This window comes from Crassostrea angulata, chromosome 4 (assembly GCF_025612915.1).
Source record: "Crassostrea angulata isolate pt1a10 chromosome 4, ASM2561291v2, whole genome shotgun sequence".
Classification (NCBI taxonomy): domain Eukaryota; kingdom Metazoa; phylum Mollusca; class Bivalvia; order Ostreida; family Ostreidae; genus Magallana; species Magallana angulata.
Window position 1 is genome coordinate 19,289,033 of NC_069114.1, and position 22,041 is coordinate 19,311,073.

The following is a 22,041-nucleotide window of genomic DNA, read 5'->3' on the forward strand; positions in this document are numbered from 1 at the left end:
TGGGTGTCTTAAAACATCTTCTTCTTAAGAACCACTGCACCAGATATGCCAATATTTACACCAAAGCTTGTATACATAGTGAAGATGCTAAATTGTAAAAATTGCGATCCCCGGGTTAATACTGGGGTCCCAAGAGGGGTTCAAAGTTGACTAAAAAAGACAAATTTGACATAAAAATATATGGGGGAAATGTTTTTTAAAATGTATTCTCAAGGACTACAGTGCTAAAATTAGTGAGATTACTATTCAAGTACCCTAAGATAGTGTAGATTCTAAATTGTGAAAACCGTGATCCCCGGACTAATACTACGTACGGCTCCAAAATATGTTCAAAGTTTAACATAGACTTATATAATGGGAAAATGTTTTTAAACTCTTCTTTTTAAGAATTACAATGCTACAGTTTATGAGATTACTAGCAATCATTCTAAGATAGTGCAGATTCTAAATTGTTTAAATCATTTTTCATTAAAAGAAGTATTCAAAAAGAAAAAAAAAATTTCCATTATAAGTTTATCACAGTTAAATTATCTGGAAATACATGTGTTTGTTTATCGACTAGTTTTTTGGTTTTTTTTGGAATTTCGATCCCGACATCAATTACTCACATATCGGGATACAAGTGATCGGGATCAAAGATAATAAATTCAAACAACTTCAAAAAGGTGTGGATCTTAGTTTTTACGAAGTTTTGATTCACAAACACACAGTTAGGAAAGATAAAGAAACAAAAGATAAAAAATGGCTATAGAAAAAAGTAGGATTCATTGATAGACTTTATCAACTATATATAGACTTTCAATGTTTTTTGAGTTTAGTCTATAAGACAGATGATCGATGAGAATGCAAAATTTAACATGCCTAATGTCCTCATCACACCTGCAATATTTTCATTTGATGAATCGATAAAGAAGCTTTTAATGATTGAAATATAAAACAGATGCCAATATCATCTTTTCATTATTTAACGAATTTTTTTCAATTTTTTCAGTGAAATGGAATTTTTTTTTTTACTGCAAATGGGTTTTTTAAAGCTTAAAATTCAGTCTCATTTGATGTGTAAAATAACTATGAATAAAACATGCGAAAGATAAAATTGTTTCTTTTTTTTATGTATTCTTTAATATATGACAAAATCTTGAAATATATGAGTTTACAATATTTATTCAGAGTCCACTTCATAATAAACGCTTACCAAAATAAAATGATACAAGGACTATTGTTCAGGTGAGCGATTTGTGGCCCATGGGCCTCTTGTCTTGTCAAGTGTTTGATTTTCAAGTAGTTACATATTTCTGTTATATTTTTGATTCGTGACAATACTTTTACAGTAACCATGTTTACTTTCTTTACGTTAACGTAATGGAAACAAACAAAGTAAGGTTTAATGTGGCTGAAACAGAAATTCGATTTACATTTAATATATTTACAGAAGTTTATTAAAAATTGTAAAGCTGAAAAGTAATAAATGAATTATTCAAACTTTCTATTTTATACATTTTAACATATGAAATAATAACTTATCAACACCATTGAAATGGTGTTTTGGTGGCTATGAAATATGAAATGGTTCTTGTGTTTAACTCTTTTCTGGCAAAGATTTTAAGCATTTTTGATGTTTTTTAAACCAACTGATCAATAATTCCTCGCAGTTTGTGAATATACCATGATGTATTTATTATGAAAGTAAGCATCTTCAAATTTCTAAAAAGGATACAAAAGATTTAATTTGAGTCATTGAAAAAATGCTTGCCTTTCCAAAACAGAATATATGTTATTATTATATTCTTTTATGAAATGATGAGCTTCTGATTTGGAATTTCCATAGGTCTATACACTCTATGTTTGTATTTACACATAAAGGCTCTACAACATGTGTGTCAGTTGTAAGCTATTAAATCTAATAAAGATTCAGAAATAAAAGCGTGCGTCATTAGGACCAGCAACAAACAATCACTCAACAACAAACACTCGAGTGTCTCATCCCATCTCGACTTGACATAGCAATTATGGCATGCTTAAATATGTACACTGAACCAAAGTTGTATGTGTTTACTATATGAAATAAGTACATTTATTTGTCTTGCCGTCGAGGTGACTGATTTCTACTTAACGTTTGTATAGTTAGGAACGATGCATTGACCTTGTCATCTGGTTGCGATCCGATACCTTGCTAAATACGAGAAAAACTTCCAGTTTGGTTGCATTTTGCTCAGAGCTTTTGGTTGGTTTAAGTGGCTGATGGAATTGACGTTAAACTTATGGATGAGAAATAATAATATGAAAATAACGTTTCCTTCAAATTGCTTAATGTTTAAAACAATATCAAGGACAAAATAAACAGCATATTTAAACAGAGCACAATTTGTCGTAGAAACAATGAAGACACCAATATTCCAAAGGATCTGGCTGTTTTATAAAAAATCTTTTTGGCCATGTTAGGTGGGTTTTTTTTAAACCATCACCAGTTACTTATATCAATCACAAATAATTGCCAATCACATTAGGCACGAGCTGAAAATTTCCAATGTAATGTTTTGACATTACGTCACGGGTAATTATAATTAACTTTAATCGTTGTTGTAAATTTATCTGTACTATTGATGAAAAATGTCACATTATTTTATTTCGTAATTTTCAAATTACTCTATTCATAATGGTGAACACCTCTAAGAGGTTTTGTTGAGTGTATGTTTCCCTATTATTACCTTATAGTTTGTTTCATGAGCAAACGAAAGGCATATCCTTTGGTGGGGCATATGCTCGGTCTATTTGAATTTAAAAATAAAGCAAATGAAATCAGTCTTAACTGATTTCGTTTTATTAGCTCACCTGAGCTGAAAGCTCAAGTGAGCTATTCTGATCACATTTTGTCCGTCGTCCGTCTGTCCGTCCGTATGTCCTTCTTCTCTAAAACCGCTTATCCAACTTCAACCAAATTTGGCACAAAGCATCCTTATGGGAGGGCGAATATAAATTGCAGAAATAAAAGTCCGATCTTTTTCTTGTATTCAAAGCGGAGAAAACCTTGAAACTGTAGAAAAAGGGGGTTGCATTTTTAAAAATCTTCTTCTCAAGAACTACCGAGGCAAATTCAACGTAGTTTAGCATAAATTATCCTTATGGTAAGGAAAATATAAATTGCAAAAACTAAGGGGTAATTCTGTTTCAAGTCTGAGTTATTATAAATAATAATAAAGGAAAGGCGTGTTTCAATCAGTTTAATAGCTTCGGGTTCGGCATCCGGTAAAATGGGTAGGCAAGACTTGGCCTGGGCAAAACAAAAGATTGGCAGTTATTAATCTGCCAATCGCATTAAAATTTCATGATATTTTGATGGACTAGTATATTTGTATTCGCTGTAAATATTGAGTATTTGGAATTGACGATTGCCGATCTGCTCCGGCTTTTATTTTGCCACGGCCCGGGTTTGCATACCCATTTTACCAAGACTCGTATTCCATACTTCTAAAACGAGGTTCTTTGTTTAAAGCAGCCATGACATTATACGAAAAAGGGTCGATCTGACTATGATGAATTTGCTTGTTGTGCAACAGTTCGCGTATGAAGGGAAATTTTGAAACATGCAAAATATATTGGTGCCGATATTGTGAAGTAAATTGAGGCTAAATATTTCAATGCGTTGACAGTTTTCACACATAACGTTGGTGTTGGCTTGTTCTGATTTTCGTTTCATTTTCATTATTTTTGCTTTGTAACCTGGAAACTATCGTCTATATTTCGTGATTTTTACGTATCAAATCAAACAGAGACTTCGGTAAATCAAACAGTTAACTGTTTACCTGCGCAAATTAAGCAAAATCTGATGTAGGGGTACTGAAATACAATTCATTCTATCGGTAATTCGGCATTATCTTTTGCGTAATGGTAGATTAATGCAATAGATTTTGTTGAGATGCTCGGCATTTTCTCGAGTTTATTCAGTTTAAATGGAGTTTGATATCGCTGACGGAAATATGTAGGTATATACATGTATATATATGATTCATTTCGAAAAAATAAATTGTGTTCTTTATTTGTTATACATGTAGTGCATGTTTCTTGTGTTTAATTGTTTACAATTTCTATTTACTAACCATATTTGAGTGTTAAGCTTCGAATTATAAGCAAGATACAGAGATTTGCTCACAACTCTGTTTGTACACATATCTTAAAAAATAAAGATTAAAAAAGTAAAAAATTTGTCAATATTTATTAAGAAAATTTTCAAAGTCTGTTCTTCCAGAAACCAACTTTAACAACTTATTGTATTGTAAACTTATCCTTTTCAGCTCACCTGAGGGTTGGGCCACAATGGGGGGTCGAAGTTTAACAAATGAATATATAGAGTAAATCTTTAAAAATCTTCTTCTCAGAAACTAATCAGCCAGGAAAGCTGAAACTTGTGTGAAAGCATCATCAGGTAGTGTAGATTCAAAGTTGTGAAAATCATGACCACCGGGGGTAGGGTGGGGCCACAATGGGATATCGAAGTTTTACATAGGAATATACAGAGTAAATCTTTAAAAATCTTCTTCTCAGAAACTAATTGGCCAGGAAAGCTGACACGTGTGTGAAAGCATCCTCCTCTCAGGCAGTGTAAATTCAAAGTTGTGAAAACCATGACCCCCAGGGGTAGGGTGGGGCCACAATGGGGGATCGAAGTTTTACATAGGAATATATAGGGTAAATCTTTAAAAATCTTCTTCTCAGAAACTAATCAGCCAGGAAAGCTGACACTTGTGTGAAAGCATTCTCAGGTAGTATAAATTCAAAGTTGTGAAAATCATGATCCCCAGGGGTAGGGGGGGGGGGGCCACAATGTGGGTTCAAAGTTTAACAAAGGAATATATAGGGTAAATCTTTAAAAATATTCTCAGAAACTAATCAGCCAGATGATTCTTTATAATTGTTAAGACTTTGGCCCCAGGACAATTCTTTGGCCTCCCGAGAAGGTTCAGAGTTTGATGTACGTTTATATCCTATATATAAACTATTGTTAAGGATCTTTTTGAGAACTGCAATACTCAACATATGATATGACTATAAAATCATCCTGTTAGAAAAGGGACTGATGATTATAAACATAAGAATATCCATGGGAAAATGGATTTTATTAATACAGGATCTACATGTATTATTGTACATTGTCCAGATAGTTTGTATTATGACTCCATTAAGCTGATTTTATCATACCTATTGTTCCTCAGGTGAGCGATGTGGCCCATGGGCCTCTTATAAGTATTGATAGTTCTTTGTTAACACCTTTTGTCATTGGGAATTGGAAGAGGACAACCAAAAACACAGTACAATTTTTAATAATATATATATATATATATATATATATATATATATATATATATATATATATATATATATATATATATATATATATATCAATAACTTAACAATGCATCGGCATTCTTCCAAAACATTATATCAATTATCACTAAACTAATGTATCTGCAGGTTTCTAAGCAGAAATCCTTTTTTTCAAATTCAAACCAAATGAATTATTTCGATATATATACAGTAAGGTCATTGCAATTTTTTTCTTTGTTTAGCGTCCACCCAAAACTCAAATACCTATCTTTCTATCAGGAAAAACAACCCCACAAACCTTAGGGAAAAAACACACAACACATAAAATTCATTACGCATTTTGAAGTAATTTCTTCATTTTGAAACAAAAATACATACATACACCTCCCACTCAGTCTCCCCACTCATTCCTAAACCTATCTCACTTCCCCTTTCTCACTTCCTCTCTTTCCTCACTCCTCTCCCTCTTTCACACCATCCCCTTTCTCCCCACTCTCACTCCTCAATCTCACTCCCCACTCTCACTTCAAGCTCTCTCTTCAACTCTCACTCCCCACTCTCACTCATCCCTCTCATTATCCACTCTCTCTAACCACTCTCACTCCCCACTCTCACTACTCCCTCCCCACCTTCACGTCCTCCCTTTCACTTCCTACTTTCTTCCCCAGCTCTCACTCCCAACTCTCACTCCTCCTTCTCTCTCCCCTCTCTCATTCCTTCCTCTCACTCCCCACTCTCACTCCTCCTTCTCTCTCCCCTCTCTCATTCCTTCCTCTCAATTCCCACTCTCATTCCTCCCTTTCACTCTCCTGTTTTACTCACTCCTCTCATTCCACTCTCTCACTCCCCACTCTCTCTCTTCCAACTCTCACTCTCTCCCCACTCTCTCTCAATCCTCCCTCTTACTCCCCACTATCAATCCGCCTTCTCACTCTTACTCACCACTCTCTTTACTCACTCTTATCCTCCCTCTCACTCCCCTCCTCCCTCTCACTCCCCACTTTCACTTTTTCCTTTCACTCCCCACTCTCTCTCCCCACTCTCACTCCCCCTCCTCCCTCTCACTCCCCACTCTCACTCTTTCCTCTCACTCCCCACTCTCACTCTTCACTCTCTTTACCCAAATTAAAGAATTCTATTGATAAAAAAATTGATGAAATTTAGTCCAAAACAAACTTTCATTATTAGATACAATACAGTCTCTTGGGCCAACCATGGATTTATTTTTGTCCACAAATCGATTTATATACATGTAGGTTTAATAACATTGATAAAGTGCACGAATTTCGATGTTCATGCTGGGTCTAAATGTTTCAAGAATTGAACCACATGAAATTAAGACGTCTCTTAATGCCTCAAAGTATTGAATTCCAATTCAATCAGGTGTGATTTGAGTTTTATGAACTAACTTCTTAATGATGATTCCTTCGTACTGGTTTTACGTATTCTTGATGCTCTACCATAGGTTCTAGCGTCTGGTATTTTTTGGTACCTACAATTGTAAAGAACATAAATAACTGTCTTTGTTAAATGCTAATAGAAAGCAAAATTCAAATTTATTTGTCACTGTTACCATGCAAACTTTGCTGTTATTCAATATGACTAAAAGTAAAAGCCAGAATGCAATTTATCTTTCCCTTAACTCGATTTGCAACTGGGAAAAAACCAACTCATGTTTCTATGATTTCTGTAAGGCAAGAACATGTACTATATGTCTTTGTATATGTATATTCGTATATGTACGTGCTTGTACGTACAAACTTTAACATACTCGTCATGTTATTATTTCTGATTACTTACATGTATCATGAAAAAATATGAATACCACAAACGAATGTCACCCTGAATAAATTATGAAATACAGAATAAATTTATTCGTATCAATACAGTGTATCAGTATCCATTTTTGAAACTCTATTAAACTCATTCAGCAAAATACTTTTGAATACAATTCAAATTTTAAAATTGAATTATTTTGATTTCATTTTGTATATATGAAGAAACAGTCAGCAAGCTCACATACCCCACACTGCCTTATAACTCGACAATAATACAAATAAGGAATGGCAGGGTAAGCATTAAATAACAAAATAATTTGATAAAAACCATCTCGCAAAATTTTTCAGATAAAACTCTCTGCAAATTAAATATGCATACTTATTATCTCTTCCTTTGTCAACCACAAAATTCTAAATTCCAAATTAAGGGCCGAAATTTACACAAAATTAATGGAATTGGAACTTCTTGGTAATATGCACATTTACACATTGTGTCCTAATTACCAACAAAGTTTTAACAAAATCCTTGCAGTGATTGAAGAGGAGTTGCACTTTTAAATTGTTCATTTCAAATTCTACGTTCAAAATAAGACAAAAATTTTAAGTTCAAAATGGCCGAAATTCCCTGTCAAATCAACGAACCAGAATTTAATGTTAAGATTTAAATTTACACACTGTGTCCTGAATGCTCACATATTTTCAACAAAATCCTTACAGAGTTAAATAGGAATTACACTTTTAAAACTGTTTATTACTATATTCAATATTGAATGCAAAACATATTTTAGATATAGTTTTAAGGAGTAGCGAAAAAGGCCTAATTTAATTTTAATTAACTGATTTAATAATTTCTCTATTGGAAGAAGATTGAATAAATTTTAAATAAACAAAATGACTGTTCGTATTTTAGCTTTCAAATAAAATGAAAACATAAAAGGCCTACTTTAATTTGAACAAATTAATTCAATAAATTTCTCATTTGGAAGAAGATTACATAAAATTCAATGAACAAAAAGTAAAAAAAAAAATGCACTGTTCGTATTTTAGTTGAAATTAAATCAGAGCTTTCAATTAAAACAAAAACATAAAGAGCTATGGCAGGGGACGACAACTAGTCCTGATCAGAAAAGTTCACTCTCACTTGAGTTTACTATACATGTAAAATCTGTCCTCCCGGTTTCCCCTTTCCCGCTTTCCACTTTTAATAATAATTCGGTTTTCACAAATATTTTGGTGTAAAAACTATATATTTTTTTAATAAAGTAAAAAAAAGTCCATGTGCTCTGTAAAGAAAATGCCTCTATCTTGTCCGAATAAAGGGCATGGTTGAAAATATTACAGTAGGGCTACTGTTATTTGCATTGCAAACGACTTGGAAGTACCCGGATAATTATGTTGAAAAACTGAGCAAAGGGATCGAAAAAGTCCTTAGGCTAACGAATTCCCTGTAGAAAATTGTTGTTTTTTGTTTTTTTTTTGTTAACTACTCCGTGTAAAAATAAAGACACGTCAAGCAAACAAATCTAGGATTATTTGCGTTTTACGTTCGTCTCTAACACGTTAATTAAGAAGTGACAGGAAGAGAAGCCCGTGTCAGCGTGTACAGATGTAGTTTTATTAAATATATATTTTTTAATACGTTAATACATACTTACATAAGATAAAGGTACATGTCGCAAGACTTTGATGTTAAAACGGCTGATGTCGTGATGATGATGATGATGATGATGATGATGATGACGACGACGACGACGACGGCGATGGTGATGATGGGAGTGGTAGCTGTCTTCCTTCATTCAACATCTTCATCTTTAAATACGAAAAATATTTCAGGTAATAAGCTTTCTTTTGAGTTTCATACGTCCGATGGATGTACGCCATCTCGTACAGTATATCTTCATACCTTCATCAGTTCATGAAACGCCATAAAAAGCATTTTCATTACTTAGGTGTTAAGAGTTTAAAACTTATCAAAATTTAATTACATGAAATACCTGTAACTTAATCAAGACATGAAAACCTAAAAATACAATTCAACTGTAAAAAGTAAGTTGCATGTAGCTAAGTGAATGAATATCCCTGAAACATGGAAATATTGATGTAGAAATGTGTCCCTTCAGAGAATTTGACAGACAGCTGGTCAGTCAATAGTGAACCATGACGTACAACGGAATGATTAATTTTACTATATTAAACCATCTGTCTTTAAATTAATTCAAATATTGTCAATACAAAATGTAAAGAATTTGTGCAATTTAGGTAAAAATATATAGAATGCTTTTGTTTTCATAAAACTTCATTCATAACGTTTATACTTATATTAACATGTGTATATAAATTTTCATGTATATGTATATGAAATGTACAGCTGTTGACCAATAAATAATACAATTGATACAATTTACAATTTCCCTACATGGTACATGTTGTACTGTGATTTCATTAATATTCAAGGGTATCAATTTTCGTGGATAAAGCGAAAATCATGGTTTCAAGGATACTTAAATTCGTGGCCAATGATCCTTTCAATACAAATTATTAGTAGAAATTGCACTTCAATGAACACTTAATTTCATGGATAAACTTAACGACGAAATCCACGAAATTTGGTATTCAGCGAATATTGACGAAACCAGAGTACATAATGTATATTCTAAACGGAGCGACCAAACAGAAACATATCTAATTTTGTTTTTCTATATACAACAAAGTGATCATTTATTTATAAATTTGTTTATCATATATTAATTTATATTATGTATATTAATTTGTTTATTTCGAAGGGATTTGCTACATAAATAACGTGCAGAAATCATAATTCTCTAAATCTCATATGGATGATGTTATAGGCCTCATTCATCTCATTGGTCAAAAAGTTCATCGAACTCTGCTAGCAAGGAGTTATTAATTAAAGACAAAATAGTGAAAAGTTGAACATTTCATCTCTGGTTGTAGTTTACAACATAGAGAACACAATTTAGACTGTATGCGTTAGTAGAGGAAAAATAAACATTCACAATCGTACTGTACATAATCATACGGCGGTGTTGAAGGGCCAGATGAAAAAATTTAAAAATCTGCAGGCATGTTCACGAAACTTTCCTAAGATATGACCTAAGTGTGTTCCTAAGATATGACTTAAGAAAAAAGTTTGGAACATCCTAAGATCAACTTAGTACACTTCTTAAGATGTAGCTCGACGGTTACTTAGGAACATCTTAAGTTAGGATATCCTAACCTTCTACAACCATTCTTATTTTTTCACAATTATTCATTCAGATCGAATTTGAGAGACTTGTGTAGGGATGAATCATTAAACATTTTGCCAAAGAAAATTGCACGTCTTGGTAGTTAACACAAAAGGCCTAAAACCAGTAATTTTAATGTATGCATTTTAATAATTTTACATTTACCTAAATATATATCAGTTACCAATAACAATTTAGTTTGTTTTTCTTTAAATGACCCCCCCCCCCCCCCCCAAATAAAAATTACAAAAAAAATATTACAAGCCCCAAAAAATTCAAATAACTGTTCTTTTTAAAAAAAAAATATTTATCAGGACATAATTGGCTTACAAGTAGATAATTATGTAAACAAGACGTGTGTATTGTCATTTTATAATTAACATTTGAGAATCTTGTCATTCAAGTATATGTAATACATAATACACGCGATTTTCATAGAATTTGAAACGTTACATGAGGAAACACATGTACTCGTACAAACACAACCAATTTCCCTTTAATCTGCAATATATAGAATACACGAACAAGAATACACGAACATGTTGAATAAGAAATAAGTTGTAATATATTTCGAAAATATATAAATACAGTTCATTCAACATTACAAATGTTTTAAAGATTATTTTTTCAGACTAAAGTGATAAAAATTAGGAATGATCATGCATGGTATATGCAACCCGATGTAAATTTACTTTTTATAGCAAAGGACATTTAAAGCAATATGAGCTGTATTTCTTAGAATTTTATTTTGCTGCAAAAACCTGCTAGTATGCTAAGTCTGCATGTAACAGTCTGTGTAACTTAAACTTTTATGACAAATAAGATTTGAAAAAATCATATATTTTTGTCAGAAGAAAGATTTCTCTTCTAAGGAATATATAGCAGTTCAATTTTTGTACAGGACGACAATAATTCAATTTTGCTTCAATTAAGGCTTCTTAACGGCTTTTCCCACAAAAATAAGGCTAACAGAAATTAATAAACCATATTTTTGGTCATTTTAGAAGAAAATAACATTTTTGTGGAAAAACAAATTAGCATATGAAAATTGCAGCTCATATTGCTTTAAATAATTGTTATAAAAAATTACTATAATCAAAACAATGAATGTAACTCATTTAGTGTACAATGTAGATAAAAATATAAGTGAATAACTTTGAATTCATTCGTCAAACAGAGATAGTATTTGCAAAAAAATAAATCTTAATTTGTCAGCTCCAAGGCAGGCATGTAGCAACGGGGAAGTGGTGAGAGTTCGCCCCCCCCCCCCCTCCACATCATTTTGTTAAAATGAACATACATGATAGAATAATTGACTATGCCCCCCCCCCTCCCGGTTTAGGAATTTGGTGTTTGTCGAAAATGCTGGAACTGTGGAAGTATTGCCTTATTCTACCGGTCTTAAGAAAAGGCTTCACAACATCCCCATATACCTAAAAACGTGATTTTATAGCTTTAGGATGGTCTTAGGACAAGGTATGTGATGTCTTAAAGTTAGGACAAAGTTATGGCGGTTCCTAAATTTAGGAGAGCTTCGAGAAACAGACTTAAGACTAAAACGTATCTTAAGATGTACTTATATAGGACATACCATAGTCCTAAGATACCTTCGTGAACATGCCTGCAGATTTGTTCGGACGAATTAATTAGATATTTGTTCGGACAAATAAGTTATTTATATCAACACCAGTGAAGATGTGTTAGATGGAAATTGTTAGAAACTGAACAAACATTATCTAAGGGCTCGGAAAAGGAAACGATTTTATTTTCAAGACTTTCCGAAGTATCTAGGTAAGTAATAAGGTAGTGGATGAAAATAAAGAGATTCTTTAACATTCTTAAACGTATCATCGATTTATAAAAAAAACATTAAAGATAAAAATGTTGATCATTGTAGCAAAATCTAGGATCTAAAAAAGCACAACCCCCCCCCTCTCTCTCTCTCTCTCTCTCTCTCTCTCTCTCTCTCTCTCTCTCTCTCCAATTGCAGTCATTTTTCAAGTTATTTTAGAAACAATTCTAGTAACACGTGACGTTTCATTTTTCGACTCTGGAGTTTTAGATGTGCATCATACTATTAGTGACCACAAAGCTACATATATTTATGTTAAAAGTAATTTAAATCTAAACAGTGCTTACAAGCGCAAAGTTTGGCTTTACAAAAATGCGGATTTTGATAAACTTAATTTTCTTATTACACACACAGATTGGAAAACATTAATAATGGGGGCCGATGATGTAGATCAAGCTGCCAACAATTTTTCAGAAACATTTTTATCGCATATTAGGAAATCTGTTCCCGAAAAAACTGTAACTATCAGACCCAAAGATAAACCATGGTTTGACTCAGCCTAACGGAACCGTTTAAGGAAGATTGCAATAAATTCTAGAAACGCTTTAGATATGCAAAAGTTTAAAAAAACACGCAATAAAGTTAACAATATGAAAAAGTATGCAATTGACAATTATTATAACAATTTAGAAATTAATCTTTTAGATTCCAGTAAAAATAATTCCAAATTATGCTGGAGATTATTGAAGAATGTTTTTGATATGAAAATGTCTACCGAAATTCCCCCACTGCAATTTGCCTTAAAAAACGGTAATCAATCCATAGCTTATACCAATGCAGAAAAGGCTGAGGTTCTTAATGATTATTTTTCCTCCATTTCATGTTTAGACGACAATGACGCTAGATTACCTGAATTCAACTCTGAATGCAACAATTTTATTTGTGATGTATGTATTTCTGAACAAGATGTGATCGATATTATTTCAATCATTCAAGTAAACAAAGCTGTGGGGCCAGATAACATAAGTCATAAAATGCTTAAGAATACTATGTATGCAATAGCAAAGCCTCTATGTTCATTATTTAATCGTTCTTTAAAAAACTGTACATTTCCAAGCACCTGGAAAATATCCAATGTTTTACCTTTATATAAGAAAGGCGACTCATCAGAAATGTCGAATTGTAGACCTGTTTCCTTATTAAGTTGTGTTTCTAAGATAATGGAACGAATTATTTTTAGACATGTATATAACTTTTTTCATGATAATAATCTTTTTTATAAGTATCAAGCTGGATTTTTACCGGGTCACTCTACTGTTTATCAGCTAATAGAAACGTACGACCATATTTTAAGAGCAATTGATCAAGGTCAATCTTTTTGTATGATTTTTTGCGACTTGTCAAAAGCATTTGACCGCGTTTGGCATAAAGGTTTATTGTTTAAACTCCATACCTATGGTATTACTGGAAATCTGTTCAAATGGTTTAATAGTTACCTTGTAAATAGAAAGCAAAGGGTTATGTATCGTGAAGTGCTGTCGTCTATTAAGTCTATTAATGCCGGAGTGCCTCAAGGCTCTGTCCTTGGTCCATTGTTATTTCTTATTTATGTAAACGATATAGCAGATAACATGTTAACATTTTGCAGACTTTTTGCAGATGATAATAGCCTTCAACATGCTGCAATCAATGTACACGATATGGAATCTTATCTTAATCGGGATCTTTTTAACTTTAGAGGCTTGGTCTAAGAAATGGCTTTTGAATTTTAATCCTTCAAAAACTAAGGCTGTTTATTTTAGCAATAAACCTAACACAGTAACCCCTACGCTAAAATTTCAAGGATGCGATTTGGAATTCGTACCCACCCAAAAACACTTAGGTGTTATATTTTCTGAGGACCTTTCCTGGTCATCTTATATAATTCTATTATAGCAAATGCTCAAAAGAAATTGGGATTAATGAAAAAACTTAAATTTAAACTTAATAGAAAATCACTGTCACTATTATATACTTCATTTATAAGGCCTCAGTTAGAATATGCATCTGATGTATGGGGCGGTTGTTCTATTAATGATTCAGACAAATTAGAAAAAATACAATTGATTGCAGCAAGAATTGTTACAGGTTTACCTATTTTTGCATCTCGAGAATCTCTTTACTTTGAAACAGGTTGGGAAACGCTTTATAGTAGAAGGAAAATATCCAGGCTAAAAACAATGTATAAAATTGACCGAAACCTTTTACCCACTTATGTAATGGATATTTTTCCAAATAAGCGTGCTAATGTATCTAACTATTCTACCAGAAATGCACATAATTACATTATATCAAAATGTCGTTTGGAATTGTATAAATCTTCGTTTGTTCCTATACCGTTGTTGATGAATGGAATGCGCTTTCAACGGATGTCCGTGGAAGCGACTCTGTTCGCATTTTTAAGGAAAAAATACATGTTTCTGTCAAAAATGAAAATGAACTTACATGTAGAACTAAACCTAATTTTTTTACATATGGGGATAGATTTTTGAATATCATTCACACTAAACTTCGTCACAATTGTGCACTAAATAATGATTTATTTCGATGTAATATTATCAACAGTCCACTCTGTTCGTGTGGTAAGCTCGAAGATACTTACCATTATTTTTTCACATGTAATAAATATAAAGATGCTAGAAATGTTCTATTTAATGACGTTTTTCAAATTGTAAATCTTAACATTGTCAATACTCATGTTTTACTTTGGGGTGACAGTTCAATAAGTGACAATGAAAACAAGCATTTATTTACATTAGTTTATAATTTTATCAAAAATACTGAAAGATTTAACTGATCTTATAACTACTAGTACACCGTTGTTTACTATATACATGTCAATTGCATTTATGTATACGTCCATTCTATCCACTGACCTTTATTTATGTTGTGTACACATATTTTGTATTATATCTTTGTATTGGGAGAGGGCGGTCTAAGTTATAGAACTTGTGCCCAATCCCAATTGTATTTTGTACAATAAAAATATGTTCAAATCAACATACATTTGGTAAAATCGAGACACTTATGTAATACTTTTTCTCTTCGTGCGAACCCGTTTTAAACTTCTTTACCAATCAAACAAACAATTCTATATATAAATGTGTGTGATGATAAATTTATTCGAATGTTAGTGCAAAAATTTCCGATCCCTCAGAATCGCTAGTATAAACCACCAACATATCGCCGTTATTGACCGATGATCGTCTAATTCCGGCAATTTGACCTTTAACCTCTCTGTTGTTTGGCGTCTTCATGACCCAATTAACAGTATTCTCAATAAGACAAACAACATAATTCTGGGTCGAGGTCATTTCGTTGTTGTTGTTCGTCTCATTGCCCATATAGTCAGTGTTAGATGAGGAAGCTTGAACACCAAATATAAGAATATCCTGAGGGCCTTCAGAACTTCTTGCAACCATTAGTTTAGACGTCACAGTTGATGACGTCATATTGAGAACGGAGTCGAGATTTATTTGCTCAACGACGGTTCCGTCGTCTGGACTGAGCTTGAGGATTTGTTTCTTGTTATTTGAAACACCCCATATCGATGGCTCTCCAGGTATCTTATTGAACTTAAACGATTTGTTCAAATTTTTTGTCTTCCGCTTATCGGCTTCAATGGAAAAACTATTGGATTCAAACGTGGCAAAATTTGATAGAGACTGTGGAATTTTGAAAAGTAGGTCTGGAGATGTTCCATTCATTTCGTCCTTGAACCCCCACAGAAGATGTGGCGCGTTTGTGGCGCCCTCTGGTGGCGGTAAATTCACGTATACTTTGTTTGTGTCGGTGTTCACCATGATTTGAGGTGCCGGGCCAAATGCGGAGTCTATGCGGTTTTCTTCAAACATACTGTTCACTTCCTGGTGAGAGTGAGGAACTTCTTCGTTGTTAAGTCGTTCGAAGTTGAAGACCCAGGCGATCTCCAGACGCCCTGCCATTACGTTCTTCATGTCAATTGCAAACAGTCGCTGCATTCCGAGAATATTTGGCTTAAAAATGAAATAATTCAATAGATGCATATTTTAAAATTGTAAAATAAATGTCTCAGTTAAAAATATAGATAGGTATGTATCAAATCTGCGAAAGAATTTGAGGTAGATTAAGTTAAGCAAATCTAAAAAAAATAATATTTTGGGAAGGTAAAAATCATAATTTTATATAGATACAATGAAGTACTGAGTTGTTGTTTAAGTTTCTGGAAAGGGGTGATTTTACAAGTGTAGATGATAATTAATTACCTGTTGTGTGTCATAATCGGGGCGGAACTCCGTAAGGATATAAATTCTATGTCCGGACACGACAGGGGGAGCCACCGGTAGAAACGTCCCGTTTGTTCTCTGTTCCTCTGCTCGAAACTGAATGGCAGCATGGGGCACACCGTCTACATCAAAGATCGTTATGTCATTATGATCAAAAGATTTCTTAATTTTCAATGTCAAGTTAAGAAACTAATTTAAAGCATATTAGTTTATTGCATTGATCAAAACCTGCAAGCAGACTAGTCAATTACAATTTTCCAATAACGTTTTTGAATGCTTGCTGACTAGATCAACTGAGTTTTTGTCTACTAATAATTACATCATTACGTACTCTTTTGTGTGTTTTAGTGTAATTAAAAAAATTATTTCACTTTTTGTTAGTTTATTTCCACAACTGGGACACACTAGAAAACACGGTGCAAAACGTGCGTTTAAACATGTAATTACACTTTTGGAAATGAAGAAGTAATGCCATTCCATTGGTTATGTGTTTTTTCACGAAAATATATAAAAAAAATTTCCTTCCGAAAAATCTTCCCTCCTAATGTGTTTTCGCGTTCATAAACAGAACAGGTGCTTGCATAACAAAGATTTCATTGTAAAATATATGAAAATGGTGAAATATAATTTACTTGATTCTTTCGTAATTAAAAATCCCTGGCGTGAAACAATGGCGATGATACCGTTTTCCTCTGACAACGTCAAACTATGAATAAAAATGTGAGCTTCCTTCAGCAAGGTTAATATTGAAACGTTATAAATATTTAATTTTAATAAAAGACTAAAAAAGGGTATTAGAACCATTTTAACAAGACCTTGGACTTTCAGTAGGACGTAGATATCTATTTCTTGCGTCAAAACAAGTTAAAAATGACGCGGTTTCAAGTGAAACATGCACCGATTGCGTAGTCTTAGCTCAAAAGCAAGACAAATCTTGTTGATTTCAGAGAGCCATAGCTGAGTGGCTGACAATGAAATAGACAGGCCTACGTCACATTGCTGTTTAATACAACTATCCAAAGTCCAAGCTCTTGTTTAAATGGTTCTATTTAGCTGAAATCCCAACCGAACCTTTTTTATGTAAATTCTTATTGACATTTTTCATAGAAATGTTAAAATCATAATTTTGATTATCGTATATAAGTGGTTAACTAACATACATGTAAAGTTTGAAAATAACAATACAGATTCTCAAGATCTCATCGTAGGTTACCTGTACGTTGGGTATAGGTTTTCTCCTAGATTAATTTGTGGCTTCACAATTTTCCCGTTTGTGTCGAACATCACAAGGTTGTGTCCATCAGTTCCGATGACGTCCCCATAGATGTCCATAATGGGTAACGTAGGTCTCCTTAAAACGTCTCCGTACCAGGCAGCTGTACCATTGTCCGGAAACAAGGTCACATAGCCCCTGGAAAGTCAATATACATAGCAAGTATGTCAATAAATGCAGATATATCAACATTTCTTAAGATAGGTACATGTAGATAACAGACATATATCGATATTCAAAGCATGCTGTAATTGATTCAGTTATGTAAACATAAAACATTTACTTTGGTTTCTTATTCGTTGCAGAAAACACAATTCAGCAGAATTGGTGGGTTGGTTTTTTTTTTTTACGTTTTATTCATAATTATTACTGTAGTCTTACTTATGAATATGAAATAAACGTCTTCATTAAAATTTTGGAAAAAAAATGAAAGAAACGATTTTTATACTCATTCCGCAATCCGTTGGCTTGACAAACAACGTTGACAGCGTTTGCTGTACATCCCAGGGAATTGGTCAATGGTCCTTGTATATAACTCTTCGACCAGGCTAGTGAGACTTTAGAAGTCACACCCAAAACGTAGGAAAAGGTCCCCGAGGGACGGCATCCGTACATAGGACAACTGTCCACTGATGCAGCATGTGCTTGTCTAGCACAGAATAATGAGACGAGGACCAAAATGGAGGACATTGCGCTGTCCGCCATGACGGAAGGGATACTACATGTAGCTTCCGACCGAGACCTGGTCGGCCAAAGGGTTATAAAGATATCTTAGTCGTTATCAGTACCCCACTTAAAGGAAATAATTGAAGTTTAGTTTTCATAATATAATGTTCATGCGAATTGCAGTACGGTTTTATTGCAATCCATTAGATAGAGTTAAGGAAATATGACTTTAGTTTATATTTGCTGTGCGAACGTTTGTCGCTTAATCGAAACCGTTGCAAAACCTCATGTATAATCAAAAAAGATTAATATTCAAAATCATAAGTAAGAAAAATATTATTTATTTTGATACAAACTTCAGTTATGTCTGACAAACACAGAACATTTTTCTAAACTTTTTTGATCATCATTAATTTTCCTTCATAAGACAAGCAATAAAGTAATTGATAACGATATCTCGAGATAACCCGGGTATACTTTACATGTACAGCAGTATAACTTGTACCACTGAGGACACAATCAACAATGGCTTCTGGATTGATAACACCCCTTGTAATTTTCGGGGCACTGGTGTGCAGCCCAGTTTCCGGCCAGGGGATCATTGATGGCTGTCCGTCCTACGGGTGCCGCCCGTCAGGGACGTTTTCATTCAGCTTACAGCCGCCCACAAATGGCAGCCTAGCCTGGAAATCGTCTGTCTTCCTGGGCCCAGTTCCTGGCGCTCTTGGTTGTGTTGGTAACGCGAACAATATCGTTTGTCAATCCAATGGGCCAAGAGAAGTGTAAGTAGTACCTTCGTGTATGAAGTGGGTGTTGTCTTATTTTGTATTTTGCATATTTTCAGCGCTTTGTGGTCCAAGTTAGAGAAGATGAACTCAAAATAATTGTACAGGCGAAATAATGAACGCTCTCATTTTGTTGAATCCTAAAGGCCTCCTTTGTTTTGCAGAGGCTACATCAGTATCGATGTAGCTTCAGGTAACTTGATGTGGAGAGACGCCATTCTAAGGTTTCCCGTTCTTCCCGTTATGGATATATATGGTGACGTCATAGGGTCAGACGGTCACAGTCTGTTAATGTACATGGACGACGGGTCGCTGAAGCCAGTTATCCACATGAGTGACTGGGTGTATCCAATATTCAGGTTTATTTGCTAAACAAGTTCATTAATAATTAGATAGTATTTTAGATATCATGGATGATTAATCCATATAATGTGATTGAATAGATTATTACGCATGAAACATCTTTTCTGTATTATCAATCTTTTCTTCTCTGAAAAATAAGAATAAAACTTTCATTCCATTCCAGTTTATCGATAACAGAGGATAGTATTTTTATGTTTGTGTCTAAGAATGGTTACATCATCAGCTATTATCCAGGTAATTTTAAAATTTCATATTAAGAAAAAATTGAGACATGATAAAGAAAGTTACATTAACAAAAGTATATTTTTTAAACAAGAATTGTTTTTTAAAATCGTTCTCTGATTTCTTTTTCCCGATAGATGGTGTCCCGCATGCGCAAATTCCACTTCCTGGAGAACTTCAGCAAGTAAATGGAACATTCCATCCAATATCGACACCTGTCATCTCCGGTCGACGAGCTTACATTCTGACCCAGTTTATTCCAGAAGGACAAAAAGTACCTATTTTTAAAAGGCCTTACTAATACTTTCAATAGATTTACTTTTGATCTAAAATTTTCGATATATTCAACATCCTAGCTGTATTTATAACTACTTGTATTTGCATTAAATTATTGCCCAGGAACCCGGTAACCTAGGAATGCAACGTCTTTACGCAGTTGACATAATTCCAAGAATGGTCGATAGGCTTCATATATCCTGGGTGATCAATTTTGAAATGGAAGAAGCTCCAACTCCAAGAAAATTTAACAATCGTGGTAACGTGGTATTTTTCGACCAAGACCGTGAAGAAGACACCGCCTCTCCTGTCGTTCCTCCCCGCGTTATGGTTAACCCCGACACAGACACTGTTTACGTAAGTCTTCCGGCTCCCGCTGCTGCAAATGGCGTCATGGGTACAAAATTTTGGGCCATCAAAGACAATCAGACGTCATCCAAACCCGAAATTCTCTTTAAGAAAAATTATGCGCTTTCTTCCATGGCGACGTATGAAGTGGGCAGTAATGGCCGAAAGCAGGAAGTCCGAAAGGGTGGGGTGTGGAAGGGATTTGGTCCATTGTGGAAAACTGATAAAACTCGAGAATTGGGTGTAGATGGAGCTTCATCTGTATGGGCCGTCGATGCCAAGAAGGAAACCATTCTTGAAATATCTCCATCTTCTGGAAACATATTGAAAAGTTTGAATGTTTCTCAGCTGTTACAAGCTAAAGCGGCTGTAACTTCAGATCTAATGGTCACCAGATCAGACAAGAATGATGAGGACCATCTTGTGTTTGCTGTTACTCTTGTGAACGGGCCATCTACTGCGTTTCACTCACTTTTGAAATCGTTTGGTGGCGATCGATCAGACAACAAGAACTACGTGATTCAGATGAAAGGTGACACAGTAGAATGGGTCGTGCCAACCGTTGAAGATCTACCAGGGGTAGGCCAAATTGCCGGCATCAAAACACATGACAGCACGGAAGATGACTTGAAAGATTTGTATGTTGTGTTCGCTGGCGATGACAAATCGTCGGTGGTCTTTGGTATTCATTAGATACTAGACTTTAGTGGATAAAACAACAGCATCAACGAAACACTAATTGATGTCGATTATATGTAGATATCCATAATTCATGTACATGTATAATATTGTAAAATATGACAATGGAGCCAAAATAAAAAGAAAAGAAAATTGATATAAAACGTATTCATGTTACAATGTATAATAAAGTAAGACGGGTGTGGAATTGTTCATGGAATGGTTTATCTGAGAAAAAAACTACACGTATGCAATCAATATTATATGGCAATAACAGAACCTGTCGAAACTACGATGTTTTGTCATGTAAACGTTAAATCAATTTAAGTAAAAATTAACCAAATATAAAAGAGGGTGCAAGCAAAGCGGCAAACCCCTTTCTTAAAAAAATCTTAATATCATTTAAAGGACATAAAAGACTTCCAACTTTTCATTTGCTGATTCATTCTCTGCGCCAAACAAAAGTTTTCTTTTTTTCTGTCGAAAACTTTAGGTCACTATATTTACATTCAGTGTCGTATTGAAAGTTATATACTCAAAACACGTGAAGCGTTTATATTTGTGCTCCTGGTGCATGAATTATCTAAGTGTATTCACAGGAAATTGAACGTCGCAGATTTCCAATACATTATCTTTAAGAAATCAAACAATATTCACATAAAATATTGACATCTTCGTTCTTTTAAGCACATTCAGATTTTTGTTAATATGCCGTTCAAAAATTTGTAGATCTAGGTTAACTCGGCAGCTTTTTTTTCGTACAATTTTTTACCCATATACAATATACATGTACATGTATATATGTTTTTTTCCAGTTAGATATATATCTGTTCTGATATCAAAGTAAAAAATCTCTTGCTTCCTGTTTACAAAAACATTACTGAAATTGATTGATTTCGTTAAACTATATTAGACAATTCGATCCCCCATGTTTGTTCGACCAGGTAAATTACACACGGCAATATTGGTTCTGTAGCACTGGAACT

General features: G+C 33.8%; 2 protein-coding genes across 2 annotated transcripts; one reads left to right on the forward strand and one right to left on the reverse strand.

Annotated features, from left to right (window-relative positions):
* Positions 1-15,277: 15,277 nt before the first annotated feature.
* Positions 15,278-18,480, reverse strand: LOC128179775 (uncharacterized). The gene is made up of 5 exons (XM_052847363.1): positions 18,166-18,480; positions 17,658-17,855; positions 17,077-17,150; positions 16,424-16,566; positions 15,278-16,174 (listed from the first exon to the last, which is right to left on the reverse strand). Exons 1-5 carry the CDS (start codon positions 18,420-18,422, stop codon positions 15,299-15,301), a joined length of 1,548 nt encoding a protein of 515 aa, XP_052703323.1. The 5' UTR covers positions 18,423-18,480; the 3' UTR covers positions 15,278-15,298.
* A 422-nt stretch (positions 18,481-18,902) lies between these two features.
* LOC128179774 (uncharacterized) lies at positions 18,903-21,219 on the forward strand. The gene is made up of 5 exons (XM_052847362.1): positions 18,903-19,165; positions 19,333-19,527; positions 19,695-19,765; positions 19,891-20,027; positions 20,153-21,219. The coding sequence occupies exons 1-5, from the start codon at positions 18,909-18,911 to the stop codon at positions 21,068-21,070; spliced, it is 1,578 nt and encodes a 525-aa protein (XP_052703322.1). The 5' UTR covers positions 18,903-18,908; the 3' UTR covers positions 21,071-21,219.
* The last annotated feature ends 822 nt before the right edge of the window (positions 21,220-22,041 follow it).

Bases quoted from the DNA above. Each gene is read 5' to 3' on its own strand.
- LOC128179775 (XM_052847363.1), bottom strand. From the start codon at position 18,422: ATGGCGGACAGCGCAATGTCCTCCATTTTGGTCCTCGTCTCATTATTC. The intron at 17,856-18,165 runs GTATAAAAATCG...TTGACTTTCCAG, and splicing joins GCCAACGGATTGCGGAATGA to GGGCTATGTGACCTTGTTTC. The intron at 16,567-17,076 runs GTAAATTATATT...TCTTTGATGTAG, and splicing joins TTTAATTACGAAAGAATCAA to ACGGTGTGCCCCATGCTGCC.
- LOC128179774 (XM_052847362.1), top strand. From the start codon at position 18,909: ATGGCTTCTGGATTGATAACACCCCTTGTAATTTTCGGGGCACTGGTG. The intron at 19,528-19,694 runs GTTTATTTGCTA...ATTCCATTCCAG, and splicing joins TGGGTGTATCCAATATTCAG to TTTATCGATAACAGAGGATA. The intron at 19,766-19,890 runs GTAATTTTAAAA...TTTTCCCGATAG, and splicing joins CATCATCAGCTATTATCCAG to ATGGTGTCCCGCATGCGCAA.